The 15,793-nt window shown below is 47.4% G+C and overlaps 1 protein-coding gene across 8 annotated transcripts in view; it reads right to left on the bottom strand.

The window, feature by feature from the left end:
* Positions 1-1,976: 1,976 nt before the first annotated feature.
* adgrl2b.1 (adhesion G protein-coupled receptor L2b, tandem duplicate 1) overlaps positions 1,977-15,793 on the bottom strand; it is an 89,648-nt gene continuing 75,831 nt past the window's right edge. For 2 of the 8 annotated variants that reach the window (XM_076021510.1, XM_076021511.1), the window contains 6 exons: positions 13,695-13,786; positions 12,150-12,318; positions 11,279-11,407; positions 8,939-9,035; positions 7,714-7,839; positions 1,977-4,164 (listed from right to left, as the gene is read on the bottom strand). In XM_076021510.1, the coding sequence (XP_075877625.1) occupies positions 3,287-4,164; positions 7,714-7,839; positions 8,939-9,035; positions 11,279-11,407; positions 12,150-12,318; positions 13,695-13,786 (1,491 nt within the window). In that variant the 3' untranslated portion in view covers positions 1,977-3,286. Of the gene's footprint in view, positions 4,165-4,866; positions 4,921-7,713; positions 7,840-8,938; positions 9,036-11,278; positions 11,408-12,149; positions 12,319-13,694; positions 13,787-15,793 lie in introns of all 8 variants that reach the window. The other 6 variants (XM_076021513.1, XM_076021514.1, XM_076021515.1 and 3 more) reach the window with 5 other exon arrangements.

Here is a 15,793-nt window from a genome sequence, read left to right on the forward strand (position 1 = left end):
GGCTGACAACCACGGTGGACACAGAGCTTTGTCACGGCTGCCGTTTGACAGCACGCTGGAACTCGACTCCACCTCATGAAGCGAATCCACTCATATCCTACAGCAATTCCGTGTGTCTGCAGTGTGCGTGTGTGGTCAGTCGGAACAGGATACTCCTGGAGAGACATGGATGAAAGATGCTAAATCTGTTAAATCTATGATGTGCCTCCTCTTCGCACTCAGCCTAACACATGGAAGAACCGTTAAACTCCCGTTGTTACTGTCAACTGTGTTACTTTTGCTGATTGTTTATACAGATCAACAGTCTTGGCTGCTAGTGAGTCTTGAGCAGCTAATTTATTATTTTTTGATAGATATATATGTATCTTTTCACTTGTCCACTTGAAAATATTTAATGAAAAAAAAACAACATATGGGTAAGCGAGACAAAAAGATTTGTCCAGTGTGTGACAACAGGGAAGATAAAAATGTTGCTAACTGCTTCTGCATTTGTTTAGCGCAACAAGCTAATCTGTCAGATCAGTATAATAGTGTTGGTCATATGGCACGTTAATCAGTCTGTCATTATTACATAAGTGCACCGTCTTCAGTCAAGGTGAGTGGCTCGCCCCATAATTAGTAATTAGTCAAGCTACGGGAAGATGGTTTGGTTAGCTTTGCTAGCAGTCATTAGCAAACACATGCTTCTTGACATCTGTACATCTCAACCTCTTTTCTCGTCACCGCTGTTAAAATGGTCAACCAGTGTGTTTTGTGCAGGCTGCACAAACACTTATCTGTCAGGACATTGTGTTTTACTGTTCCCCAGACAAGAGAAGGCGTAGGCCGGCGCACTCGCAAGAAAAAGAAAAACCTTCATGACAGGACAAAATTCAAAAACAAAGTCCAGAAAAAACAAAACAAAAAACCTCCAAGCATATCATTATGAAAATGTAGCTCCCACATTATTTTCCTACAATCTAAGAGACTGGGCTATCAAACTTGCACTGTGCACTTTAAAGTGATTCATGAACATTTTAGTCAAACTTTTAAACCCTCAATCTGTTTACATAAAAACTCATTGTTTGATGCTTTAAGAACAGGGTGAAAAGTCACAACCGACAGCTGGACTCCATTCTGCGGCTCTATCGGTTACTCTTCTCCGGCGCCAAATGACATCATCGCATGCGCTGGTGTGGGGGATGTTTTGGCTCTGCTTTTGAACAGTGGGAGGAAGCAGAGACATCTTTATTTATGTCAATGAGTGGTGAAAGCAGAGGGACTTCAACTTTGCTGTGTGGCAGGTGTGTGAGTAAATCAAAGCTTGCGATCATCAACACGCCCTTGTCATGGGTCTGCATAACCAGCTGAGCCAACACTCACTTTTCTTCCCCACCCCCCTTTCTTTTTCGCACAAATGATCACATGCAGACAAATTAATTTTGCAGAGGGAGTACAAAAAGCGAAAATGTAGGCGATGCAGATAGAGCTCCTGTGAATAACAGCATAACAAATAAAGGGCACCACACTTAACAACATTAGAAAAACAATTTTAGTCATTTTTGTTTTCATTATATGTATGTATATATGTATGTATATATATATGTGTGTGTGTATGTGTCTGTATATATATTTGGAAGAGATAGAGAAAAATAAAAATATATGTGTGACCTGTTCTAAAATGTTTAAAATGCAACATGATTTGACTGGACATGTACAGCACAGTGACCTATTCCTTCAATACAAATGTTGGCACCATAGTTTGTTTAGTTGCAGCCGTACATGTTGGCTGGTTGACAAAATGTGTGCTAATCCACCCTGGAAAATGGTTCTGTTGTTCAAAAACAGACAAAACTGAGTAAGTCCTGTTGGAGCGTTAATAGAATATTATAGTCAGCCTGGTAATAACATAACTGTGGAATCTCTGGCCTTGTTTCCTTTTTCATCATTTTGGGAATAAATAATACAATGCACCAATGAGCGGCTAGACAACTGCGAACAAGAAAAAAATTCACATTTATTTGATATCAAACAGGAATTGAATTAAATACCAGCTGATGATGGGTTCTTACAAAAGGAATAAAATGAACCAAATCAGTTCTGCAACAATTGTCACAACCACGTTCCTTTTTTTTTGTTCTCTAAAAAGTTTTAGTCAATAAATTAATTAGTGTCAAAGGATGAAACAAGGTCCCCGGAACAAAAACTGCACTCACATCGCATTGACACCAACAGAAGTCTACAAACCTGACGGTTCCTTTCAAGTAAAATAAATTACACAACTTTCGAAATTCACTCCCGATTCTGTGCATGGTTTGGTGTTAACAGATAATACTACTGCCAAAAAAAGCCCAGAACAAAAAAAACAGAAGAACAAAAAAACCCTCATCATTCATGAAAGCAAGAAGCACTTCACAAGCAGAGACGTGAGCATGATTCCATATGGGCTGAAATCTCTCAAAATGTATTTTTTTTTTGTTGGTTTGTTTTTCATATTCAAACATACTACAACGAGTCAACTGTGAGAGGAAAAAAAGCACATTTCCACCATTTTTGATTAACCTTGTCTGTAGAGTCTTAATAACATTGAAAGGGCGTAACTACTGGATGGTTCCCTCTTTTTTTTCTTTTTCTATTGACTTTTTACACTAGTGGTACAGCAAAATATATTTTCTTTAGCTGTTACTTTTGACAACAATTACATGTGCAATAGAGAAAATATAAGGCCTGAGTCTGAATTAGTGGTTTCTTTATACAGTCCTCACTGTTTAGAGGCGCCACAATAGTTTTAGTTCTGTACGTCGCGACTACTAAGACCCCGGATTTGCCCAAGTCCCGGCGGGCGGCAGGCGGGAAAAGAATCGCAGGGGTGACGCAGTTTTGTTTTCTGTTTTTTCCTTTTTTTTTTTTTTTGAAAAATCCCTTCTTCGTCAACAGTACAGAACAGCAGAACTTCCAGACTTATCTGTGACACAGTGGCCCGTGTGTTGTTCTCTGCACCTCCTCGAGTCCGAGAGCGCGGCTTTCACAGTCCACACTTGTGTGGCTTCGGATGGACGTGTTTTGTGTGTTAATGAGATCTGTGTGCAAAAAAAAAAAGAAAAAGAAAAAAGAAAAAAGTCCTTTTTCCATTTCTCCCCTCCCCCTTCCCCGACCCAATAACATTTCACTTCCTGCCCTGACAGGAAGGAAGGACGTGTGGCGTGCGGAGACGGACTGGCCAGCTCTCTTGACATCAATGGGGGGACGGGGGGGGGACGGGAGCCGTCTGTGGCAAACGTGTGCAAATAAAGGCCCTGCTGCGTGCTCAGAGGCTGGTGATGAGCTGCATTTGTCCGTCGCCCGCCGCCTCCCCTTCCTGCGCCGAGTCCTCGTGGTTGGGCGAGATGATGCAGCCGTCGCTGCTCCCTCGGTTTATGTGGTAGTAGGAGACGGGCGGCGGCGCCTCGCCGAGCTCCGGCATGCTCTTGTGGTAGGCGTCCTCGCCGTCGCTGCGGGCCGGTGACGGGGAGAGCTGCTCCTCCTCCTCCTCCTCCACCGCCTCCTCGTCCTCCTCCTCTTCGTCCGGGGGGTACGGCGACGACGAGGGCGAGTCTTTCAAGTTTGGCATGCTGGTGTAGAGCGAGTCTCTGTTGTTGTTGTTGTTGCTGGGGGGGGTGCGGGGGCCCGGGGCCTCCTGCGGGGCCACAGTCTCGGGGCCCTCCGGCTGGCGGGGGGCCTTCTGGGCGCTGTACAGCAGGGAGTGAGTCCTCTGGGGCAGCAGGGGGGCCTCCAGCGCCTCCTTGTGGTGGGGGTGGAGGAGCAGCTCCAGCGTGGCGTGCCCCCCTCGGCCGCTGCCCCTGGGCGGGGACGGGGCCTCGGGGTGATCGGCCACGATGGCGTCGTCCTCGCTGTCCGCCATCACCCTGGCGTGTTGGGCCGCCGCCCGGTGCTCCCGCTCCCTCGGGCCTTCGCGGCCTCCTTTGGTGGCCCCGCGGGGCCTCAGGTTGTTTTGGACGATCTCAGAGATGATCATCTTTTCGAAGGCGGCGTCGCCCAGGTTGAGGCCCCCCAGCTCAACCGGGCCTCGGACCCCCACAGCCTCGTAGTCGTCGTCGCGCAGGGAGTAGCTGTTGTTGAAGTTGCCGTTGAGGGGGAGGGTGTCCATGGCGCTGATGTCCCTGCTGTTACTCAGGGAGTGCTGTCCTGCAAGGAAGGTCAAACAGAGCCAGTGAGGAATCGTCTTTTTCTTTCTCGCTTGATTTTTTCTTTTTTTTAGGTTTTCTATAGGAACAAAACAGCCTCCGCCACATCATTCACACACAACACGATACTGCTCAGGACACTTCTCTTTTTGTCTTATCCTTTTTTTTCCTTTTGCTCTTTGATCTGTGGCTGGATTTTAATTTTATGCTAATATAGAAAGTTTTTAAAAAAGTCTTAGAAGAATCTAATTAGCTTCCCATCACACCGATCCTCATCATGGCTGAATAATTGTTGAGGCCAATCTGCGGGGTTATCCTGAACAATATTGGAGAAATGAGAACAAAGCATGACTCGGAAAACCAAAGGGAAAGAACGTCGAAAAAAGCGGCAAGACACTGCACAGTAGGCGATGCAAAAGCAACACAGCAGCAGCAGCAGCAGCAGCAGCAGCAGCACACAAAAAAGGGCGAGGGGATAAGATGGATGTAAAATATATACTGGTATATATTAAAATGCACAAGCTGGTGAAGAAGTGTTGAGACAACGGCGATGAAAGGAAAACATTGCACCTGCTACAGAGAAGGCATGGCAGAGGAGCGAGGTGGAAACACAGATGGCCGGCCGCCTCTCGGCACTGGGGCACCACGAGCACAGCGACAAGCCCCACACACCACCACACACAGGCACGGTGCAACGACTCACTTTGCTACCACTCACATCAAGTGTGTCTGCTCAGGCTATCTGGCCTAAGAACAGCTGATGTGCAAAGAAAGTAAAACAGATGCCCGTTTTCAATTGCAGCAGAAACAACAAAATCACCGAAATAAGACAAAAGTGGAAGCTCGTCTCGTCGGCCTGGATTCAGTCCGTCCATCTTTGGATTTGTCCATGCAATTAAGTGTCATTTTGGAATTTATTCATTTATTTGATCTTTTTGAGGGCGTAGAGGGGCCATGTCACGCTCCGCTCACATTGGTCGGAGGTGACTGGACGATGAAATTCAGCATTTTTTTGACCAGAAAAAAAAGGGAACAAAACAAGGACGACTGAATCCTCGACAACAGCAGGTGAAAGGGTTCAGCAGCAAGCACAGTCTGTTCAAGGAACAGAAACATTTCCCCATCACGTCATTTCTTTTACATTTCAGACGTGTGCATCCATCATTCGTACGTGACACACACACACACACACACACACACACACACACACACACACACACACACACACACACACACACACACACACACACACACACACACACACAGGAAGGTGGGCTAATTTTGTGTGGCCACAGTTACAACGGAACCAGGAGTAAAAAAAGAAAAAAGGGGGAGGGCTTGTTTGAGTGGAGGGTATTTTTCTGTTGTTTACAGGGTGCAGCGCCAGCCTGAGAGTGAGAGGCTGACATTTTAGAGGAAAGGCTGTGGTGGGAAGTGTGGGTGGGTGGAGGGGGTGCTTTGTCAAAGGCAGACTCTGCACGCACTGAAGCAAACAAAAAAGAAGAGAGAGACGGGGGGGCTGCAGTCACTCATTTTAAAGGGAACGTGTGTCACAAAAGGGAATATTCTTTTTTCTAATCAGACAATAAAAGAGGACGAACGCGCAAAAGAATTCATCCGCCGTCGCTGTTAGATGTGCATTTGTTTACGCCTGAGCTACGCCCCCCCCCCTCAAATCACAAATGCACACAGGTACTGTGTACCAGGCCCGGCGATGGTGTGTGATGGCGTGAACACAATTCAAGTGGACACGGCGACAGCTGCACTCTGGGAAGCGTTCCAGCAGAGGCTCGTCCAAGATGTTATCCCCTCCGATTTTTTACAGCCTGGGATGAACATCTGCAGAATATTACTTAGCATTAATACACTTATAACAGACGACACCATCATCCTTTTCCAGGAGCAGGGGGATAATGACTTTAGCAGAACAAAGCCCTCCGCGTGCTTTCACACCGCGCTGTGACATTCGTGTGTCATGCTGTTACCCCCGACGCCCCCGCACCCTCCCCCCCCCACCTTTACCCCCACCAGCAAAACTATTTTCCGTATGTTAACTCCTATTTTTTTCCCTTTTCTGATTCCGCTTCTAAGTCGCCGTTTGATCACAGCTGAGCTGCAGTTGGCCTCGGGGGACGGTGGTGTGGGGTTGTGGGGTGGGGGTGGGGTGAAACTCTTTCCACAGGTGAAGGGGATGTTTGGAAATGACGTTGAGAAATTTCCCGCTCATTAAACAAACCCTCGCCTTAATCTGTCTCTGGCGGCCCTCGCCGTTATGGCTCGCAATCAGTGATTGCGACGATGGATATTTTAAGGCGGCAAACGATGAGCCGCTGCTGAAAGAATGTGCTGCTGAGCTGCAGCAGCGGCAGCGGCAGCAGCAGCAGCGGCAGCCGGCGCTCCTGTTTCATTCCGCACGCATTTATTGCTTGGCTCTGACTCGCCTTCATTATCTCTGTGCAAAGTGCTCTCATTGAGCCGTAAGTGAGCTCGCGCAACAACACAAGCGCGCCAGTGACTGCAGCAGGTTACCATCCGACTCGGCAGCGCGCGCTGCCTCCTCGCGCACGTTTGCCACGCTGCTGTTTTCATATATGCTCTTTTATCATCAAATGCCTGCGAATATCTGAGGGCTATGTCTCTGCCCGCATTGCGTCATTTGCTTCTGTTTTTTTTCCTCCCTCTTTTTTTTCCTCCTCCCCGTCTTTGATTTGGTTTCCTTTGCTCTGCCAGCGAAGAACTGGGTCACCATAAACACTGACATATTCTAAAGCGGCTTAATTGGAAGTAAACTCGAGACAACGTGCGGATTTCAACGTCCAAGAATACAGGAGGGTTTCAGAAGTGCAATTGATGAAAATGGCAGTTTTTTCATTTTTTTTCATTTTCTTCTTTGATATGTCTTTGCGATGGGGTAAGGTTGCATAAAGTTCATCCCCTGACTTCTGAACTAGCTGAGGTGCAGAGGCTGTTTGCAGAATTAACAACTTGTTCCATGCAGGCCGAGTCCCAACCGCAATGTTTTTAATGAATGCGGGTCTCTCTAAGGACTCTGTTTAAGATTGATGTCCATTAGATCTGATATTAAGCTGCAAAAATATGATCTAAAATTGACAAAATCTGGCCTTCACTTTTTAAAGCTCACAGATAAATTTTCATAAACAATTGTGTGCTCCTCTTTCACCTTAAACTGCACAACTTCAAAAGGTTCTGGAAGGTGGCCGAGCTCAGCCAGCTACTGAAGCTGATGAAAACAATTCAGATCATCTGGTTTTTCACTAATTTGCAAAGTGAAGATGAACGTTTCCAGTTTTAATGCTAAGCTTTATAGCTTATTTTCATATATCTAAACACACGCTCAGACATTCATGCTTTCGTCTCACTCGTCACAGGAAGCGCAATTTTCAAAATGTCAGGCATTTTTGCATACAAACGCATGCACGCACGCACACGCACACACACGCACACGCACACGCACACACACACACACACACACACACACAAACAAAACACAGGAATGTAGGTATTGTACGAGTGGAAGGTGGACGTGCACCTGGGGAGTGAAAGGCCGGTGGAGAGGGGGTGTTGCAGACCACGGTTTCTGCCAGCAGGTTGTTATAGGGGTTAGTGTCGTGGGTTCGGAGGAGAGGGTTAGTTAGGAGGTAGTTGCCAGTCATCCCTGAAATAACAGGAAGAGAGAGAGAGAGCAGAGAGAGAGGGAGAGACAGAGAGAGTGGGAGAAAATAATCAGGAAGGGGGGAAACAGTTGAGGGGAAAAAAAGAGACTGAGGTATTGCACTCTATGGTTTTGTGGTGGTGCGCAGTGTCGCTGTTGACATAAACAAACGCCGACATTCGAGGTCCAGCGTTTGACACGGCGAAGAGAAGGAGAAGAACAAGAAATAAAGAAAAAAAAAAGATTTATTGCCTGCAATCAGGCTGCCTTCTGGTGCGGACAAAGGAGGCATAGAAACGCCGCTCCAAGCAAAGCCCATTACCCAAACAGTCGGCCAATGTAACTGACAAACACCATTACAACTTCAAGTGTTGACCGAAGCTGAGCAACACAATCAGCTCCAGTGTTTACATGAGACAAATTCATCTAAACAAAGTCAACCAGTCGCGACACCAGACAAAACATGTCGAGTGGCCTGCCGTGAATAATACGGTGCCACTATCATCATCAGTATAAATCCTCCACAATGTAATGAGTATTGCTGGACGGCCGGCCGGTCGGTCGGGGCGTTGCTGAAAAACACTCGAGTATGTGGGTTACAAAAAAAATCTAATTTCTAACCCTGGCCAAATATGCAGTGTCACAGTGGGAGCTTGGCTGCGCCAGGACCAATTCCTGAAATCTGTCCTGACCTCAGCCTGACTTTGCTCATCATCTCCCGCCCTCCAACCCCTGCCTACATCCTGAGCATCACTCGGCAGCCAGGATTAGTCGGGAGGCCGCCGCCGCTCGCTTGGCATCTCCAGCCGGGGTCGTTAGGATTTCAACTGCAGTCCTCATCAGTAACTTTATATGCAACTTCTTTTCCTCCCTTCCATTTCCCGCCCCCCCTCTTTGATTCGGGATGAGGACTTCACAGACTTTGAGGCTGGGCTTTTTTTTTCTTTCCTTTTCTTTTTTCTTTCTTATCTTTCCAACACGACTCTGAGCGCCGGCATTGTTTTTCTCTCCACTTCGCCGGCGCTGAACGCATGTAAGCTGCATGAATGTGTTTTAAGCCTCCTGCGTGGCGGCGGCGGCGGCAGATGAGAACGTGGCTTACCCTGGTTGAGTGTGGAGGTGCTGTTTATGTCTCCCGAGATGAAGGAGGACTCCGACTGCTTCCTGACGGTGTCGTTCCACATCCGCCTGATGCGGCTCTGCGCGGGAGAGAAAAGCAGCCATTGATCAGGGCTCAACACGCCGTCGTCTGTTTATGAAAAGGCATCCGTCCCCGAGGATTGAGTGGCTACACGGGTTCATTTTTTTAGACCTAAATTGGTACACCAGATTCTACTAACAACGCGCTCGCCGGCAGTCGCGGCTGCGCTGCGGTAAAACATGGAAGGGGATGATCGATGGGATCGATGGCGGAACGGAGACCTTGCAGTTTGTAATTGGAGAAATCAGCCCCCGCGCAGCGCCCGCTGCGGATACTCGAGGCGGAGCGCGCCGCTAGATTCCTAGAAGCGTTCTTAAGATAGAACGGATTAGATTAGTATCCATTTGATAAATATTTTCTCAGCTGTTCTAAAATTCCCAGTTTTCTTTCCTTTTTCAGATAGAATCTCTCTGCCCACGACGATGGCAGGAGCGAGGACATTTAAAAATAAATATTTAATCTCAGCAGAACCTTATTCTAAGACGTATTTTCCCAAGAAAAGCAGAATTTATGTCCACCAACCCCAAAGCAGTTTGGCCCCCAGCCAAAGAAATAATCTTTAGCGCCAAAGGAATGAATGATAATTGGCAATAAAGAAAGCTACTGAAATTCTCTTTGACTGTGTTTGAGAACAATTTAAAAAGCAACTATTAAAGAGTGTGTGTTCTTTTTTTTACTGCTACATACTGGCTGCTCTGATTGCTGTTGATAGTTGACTCATGCCACAAAATGCACAAGAATAGAGATTTTGCTGAAGTCCTTTTACATGACAGGAGCTGGATGACAAAGCACGACTAACAAACATGAAATCAGACGGGCCACCAGGGGAAAATTTATACCGGAGAGGAGGTGAGTCAAAAGTTCACTCGTAAAACTGGTCATCCTGGCTATTAGTAAAAATCCTGTAAAACTTTGTCGCCAGACCTTCTGATTCCTAAAACCTGGCCGAGTGTCCCTCGGACACACGACCGTCTTGTGTCACAGCTTGGGTCACAGCGAAAACTTGGATGAGCGTCGCCGAGTGCCGAGCTCTGTTGGAACTTCAGCCAGACGAGATGTGGTATTTTCTAATTGTTGCATTGTTTTTTGATTTTCTTTGGGGTGGTGGTGGGGGGGTATTATTATGGGGTATTAATATTAACTGAGGCATCACTTAAAAAAGTCAGAAGAAGACGGACACGCACACTAAACAGCTCCAGACGTCGTAGAATTCCCTGACACACAATTAACTGTGAAATAACTTGAGGGTGCGTTCACACCTGGAGGTGTGTTACGAAACAAGATGATTTGCCCTGAGCCTATGCGAACATTTCCTTGGGGGGCGCATTGTGTTCACACGCTGTTAGTGCCAAGCTGTTTGCAGCGCACACTCTCGTAGCACTTTCCCGGCACCCTGACATCACCGCCTCATGGGTGCTAGCAGCACTCTGCATCGCGGTACATCGTCATGACAATGCAGTCAACAACAGAATGCGTTGCGGGTCTCAGTCGGTGCAGCGAAGAGGCAACATGCCAGATCGACAACTGGGCGGATGGACAAACGAAAAATCTCGCAAAAAGTGAAGCGACAGGCCGATATTATTAAGCGAGCGAGACAGAAGAGAGGAGCTCTGAGCGTTCTGCTGGACCGTCGCTGCGAGAAGACATCAATAAATAAGTGTGAGAGTGCATTTTGTCTGCACTGACATGAGATCTATCTGGCACCAAACACGTCCAGGCTATTTGTTCTGGTCGGAGAGTGAGCTGTGTTCTCACCGCAGACGAGCGGCTGCAGGATTCAGGCTGGACCACGGATGCACTTTCACCACTGGATTCTGGATTGACAACATGCAGTGATCTTTCCCAGTGGCCACTCGAGGTACTGCAGCCAAAATCCGCATACAGCCCAAAAAGCATCTTTCTCATTGACCGCAATACAAAAATACACGCCTGCTTGTAGATTCTTTAAGCCTTTAGTCTTTCTAAAATCTATATTTGTAAAGGCCATAAAATCCCCAGAAAGTAGTTTATAACCAGTGAGTCTCGCCTCGTTTTGATTGGCTGATGTGTCCTGGTGCATCAGGTGAGTTACAGTCAATGCAAAAACTGCATTGAAATGACTGGACCGCAGCAAGATTGGGGCCGTATGCACTTCTGGTGGGCGATCTGAGCCTGGATTATCTGTTGAGATTATTCCTGGAACAACCACAGTCAAACGGTGCTACAGCGCCTTGAAATCAAACCGACTGCGTGGCGCTGTACCTGCGTGGCAGAGGAGTAGCGGGCTGTGGACCTGGACGTGGCCGCCTTGGCCGAGCTGTGAGGGCCCTCGGGCGGCAGTGCGCCGCAGCACTGTGACTGGCGGAAACACTTGCTGTACTCTTTGCGGACCTGCGGAGGAACAAAGGGGTCAGGGCGATGCTGAACTCACTCACACTCACACTCACACTCACACTCACACACACACACACACACACACACACACACACACACACACAGGAGTGACACACGACAACACGCAGTCTGCCCTGGGAGACACACCCTTCCACCACCCCCGACACCACTTACAGTCACCCAGACAGTTAATGGCACACGCCCTAAACCACAGGTGTCAAACTCTGGCCCGTGGGCCAAATTTGGCCCGCAGTGTACTTACATTTGGCCCACCAAGTGCACCAGTGCACGTGAGGAACTCCTTCCTCCTCCCTCCTCCTCTTTGCAAACCTGTCCATCCCCACCAGGGACGACACAAATCCTCCCCTCTCCTTCCCCCAAATCCTTATTAAATGCCATCCAGCTGACAGCAGCTAACACTGAACATCTGCGACGGCGGGGACAACAAACTTTGCAATAACTCTCTCACAGGCGCAAATATCAGGAAAGGCCGCAAAAGCAAATATTGACACGGACGCACCTGCAGGAGGAGCAGCGGGGAGAGACTAGCGAGCCGCGGCAACACTGTGGTTTGTGAAGGCGAATGAAAACAAAACGCTGATCTCGCACGAATCTCCCATCATCCTCCTCCTGAGCCGCGGGTGCCGTTTTCAGCCAAATGGCTCTGAATTTTGCTCGTGTAAAACGCCGCCGCCGCATCTACTGGGCGATAGACGTTGAGCCGCGGGAGCCGTCCTACCTTTTTCTGGAGGAGACAGTGGAACACAAAGATGAACATCCCCTGCAGCGTGTTGAAGATGGTGAAGAGGTACGCCATGACGATGGAGGAGTCGTTGAGGAAGAGGAGGCCGAAGGTCCACGTCAGGGCCAGCAGGCAGAGGAGGGCGAACGCTCCCAGCACCCACGACCTGCAGGGAGCAAGTCAACAGCAACGACTTAATCAGTGAAACAGCAAAGAACCACCAGCAGCAGCAGCAGCGGCAGCAGCAGCAGCGGCGGCTGTCGACTGTTCAGCCGGATGTGTCTCTTCTTCCAGACAGCGGCCCCTTTCCATCAAAAAAGCAAAGAAAAAACAACCAACAGATCAATCAAAAGAAAAACCAGCGTTTTTCGACTTCTCCTCCCTGACAGCGGCTCCGTGAGCGTCCTCGTGCGTATACACGCAACAAGGCCTGAGAATGCATGGACATTTGGTATTCGACACAGTTCAAGAAACATCCCGGCGCTCTTCCTCCGAGTCTGAAACAGAGAACGCTGACAAGACAGGTTTTCCCGCCGCCGCTTCCAGGAAAGCCTAGAGGAAACAGGATCACTTCGCAGTCACTTCCAATGACGGCGGCCCGTCGTCATCGATGCGGGAGAGAGAAGTGAGCCGCCCTGAGAGACACGAGGCCGGCGCGCGCCGGTAAGGGAAGGAGGGGGGTGTGGGCATCAACAGATGACATGAGGGGGCAACAGCTAATTGCAACCGCTGCCCAGCTTTTGGTGCTTTTTTGTAGAGTAGTTTTTTTGGTAGGGGGGCTGTTTCTGCAGCAACAACCAGCCCGTGAAACCAATTACTTTGAGTTTAGACTACTTGAAAAAACAACTGACCCTGATCGGATTCAAGGCAAATCATAATTAGCCGCTAATGAGTTTTGACTTCTTGCCGTAACCCATTAATTTGGCTTGGTGCGTGCAGAAACAGAACCTTACGCTGAGCTGTTTTTTTAGGGCTTTTTTTCTGCATGGGTAGCTCGGTTGAGTGGCTGCCTGAAAGAAAAACACGCACCCACATAAAATATGTTGACCTGCCCTGAAACGTGTGGCTGAACAAGAATCCAGGTGCAGAAGTGTCAGAGGGAAACTTTTCCCATCCAGCAGGCGCAGCCAACTGGAGAGATGAGAGGCCGGTGGGCTGCTATTTGTTCCATTTTTACCATCTTTAAATCTAGCAGGCAGCCGACGGAGCACCTCTTCCAAGGCAGCTTGTCAAGTGTGCCAACACAGCAACGAAAGGTCAGGAGCAGTTATGAAAGACTAAGGGAGGAAAAAGGCAATATCTCAGCACGCTGCGCAAATCCTGGAATCACAGAAATTATTTTAACAGGCGGCAAAATCTGAAAGTCAAAAACACCGGCCTGCTCGGGGAAATCAAATAAACAGGAAGGAGCAGAAACGGCGCATATTATTTTTCTGACTGATCTCTCTGTGGACAGACACACACCAGCTAGCTCACGCAGTCACTCACTCACACGCAGACACAGGCAGCAGCCAGCTAATCTGGCAGAGTGACACCCCTCACCTGATACCACCCAGCCTGGACGAGTCGGGTTTCATGGAGGTGGAGTGCTTCACCATCTTGAACATCGTCACCACCAGGAAGACGACATTGACCTGTCAAAACAGACGCGGATCACGGTTTTACAGGCTGCACTTAAACGGGCGTCCGGTTTCCCTCGCCGTTGCGGCAACGGCCGGGAAATAGTCAGATGGGGAGAAAAAAAAAAAGAGAAGAAAGAAAAGAAGAAAAAAAAACAGCATCCCGGAAAGCAGAGAGTGCATAAAGAGTAAAAGGAAAGTCCATCAACCAGAGGGAGCGAGTTGGAAACACGGTTTGAAAAGCAGAGATCATCAGGAAGTCAAATACAGACAAATAATTGTAATTATTCTGGCTTCACTGATTAATTAATTATCACTTTAGATCCTCGTTGAATGACACACCCCAAATTGAACAGAATTCAAACAAAATGTACATTTGTACAGCAGGATCGTCGGCCCACTGCATCTGTTCAGCTTTTTTCAGCAGCGCGGCGAGAATTTCTCAGTGCCGCTGCGGAAAATGCACCTTGTGACCAGCGACACACTGACAGCTCTGCACATCACACGTTCACACACACACACACACACACACACACACACACACACACACACACACACACACACACACACACACACACACACTCATCACTGCAAGAGGCGATACGCACGCAGCTCACTGTCACAGGCTCTGGTCTGACTCATTTGTGGTTTTAGGACGGGCACAAAGACCTCAATCACCGTCCACTCCATTGCTGACCGTCTGTGTGTGTTTGCGTTGTGTGCGCACGCGTGCACGCTATGTGATGTCTTCTTCTCAAATAAACGGATCAGTTTTACCTTGTTGACCAAAGCTGGAGCAAGCATACGACAGTGCGGCTGCCACTGGGCTCTCAGGGAGCACACAGAGGAGGCGAATGATGGATTTAGAAAAGCAGGCAGAACAAACTGGAAAAATTGCCGGCATGGCTGCCTTTGAAATCTACCTTCATGGCTCCTCTTCAATCTAAATGGAAGGTAAATCAAAAACATTTTTTGGTGAAAACTAAAAAAAAAGAAAAGAAATGATTCAAAAGTTGAAATGATTTATTGATGTGTAATTAAATCCAAAGCTACATTTCACTGACGCAGCTCTTGAAAGTGGGGTTTTGTGTAGAATGATTGCAAGTTGAAATGGAACTTTTCTCAGTTGCCCGTTATGAGAATTTGTTCGGGATGACGTCATAGCAACAGATGATCAAACCCATAAAACATTTTGGAAATTAAAATTGTATTGAATAGACAAGCGCATATTAAGGCATATTAAGCCGACATGATGAAATGTTAATCATTTCAAATGAAAAAAGTCTTGCGCCATCTTTGAAAGGGCCATTAATGAAGCAGTTTTTGTTATTTAATCTATTTCTAGTCTTGCCGTGTGTGGCTTGCAACAGACCAATTTTCTGTCTACAAATGTCCTTGATGGAAACATTTGAGCCAGTTAAATAATAGCAATCTAATCCTGTTTAGAAATAAAACATTTTTTATTTAGAGAATAAGAAAATACGTTCAACAACCTAAAAACCCAGGAAGTGCACATGCAAAAAACATGAGATCTATGCAACATTCCAGCGCTGATGGCTCACACCCATGTTTGCTTTGGCTCATCAGTGGATGCCAACACCAACACAACTTCACCAGTAGGAATAAGAAAATGTAATAACTCAGCGCGGATCATAAAGTTGCGCTGACATTCGTCCAAAATCACTTTCAGCAATACCCTCTCGCCTTTCCCCGACAAAACCGGCATATGGGGGCTCCTCTCCCACTCTTGTGTTTGACATTACAGTGACGTACGACTGGTCATTGAATACGAGAATGTATATCTCTTGGTGTCCAAACCAAAGATATGTTTGGATAGAAAAATTACAGAGAGGAGGAGAAAGAAAGAAAGAAAGAAAGAAAAAAAGCTAAAAAAAAAAAAAAAAAAAAAGGAGGAGAGGAAAAAATCAGGGCTCGATGCCATATTTTAGAAACAATTTCTACTGAAGGCAGGAAAGCCAGGAAAAACATTTACATGATTTAAGCCATACATGCAGAGAGGTT

The sequence above is a fragment of the Nelusetta ayraudi genome, unplaced genomic scaffold, assembly GCF_046127955.1.
Source record: "Nelusetta ayraudi isolate G7.1 ecotype Tasmania unplaced genomic scaffold, CSIRO-AGI_Nayr_v1 ptg000011l, whole genome shotgun sequence".
Taxonomy (NCBI): domain Eukaryota; kingdom Metazoa; phylum Chordata; class Actinopteri; order Tetraodontiformes; family Monacanthidae; genus Nelusetta; species Nelusetta ayraudi.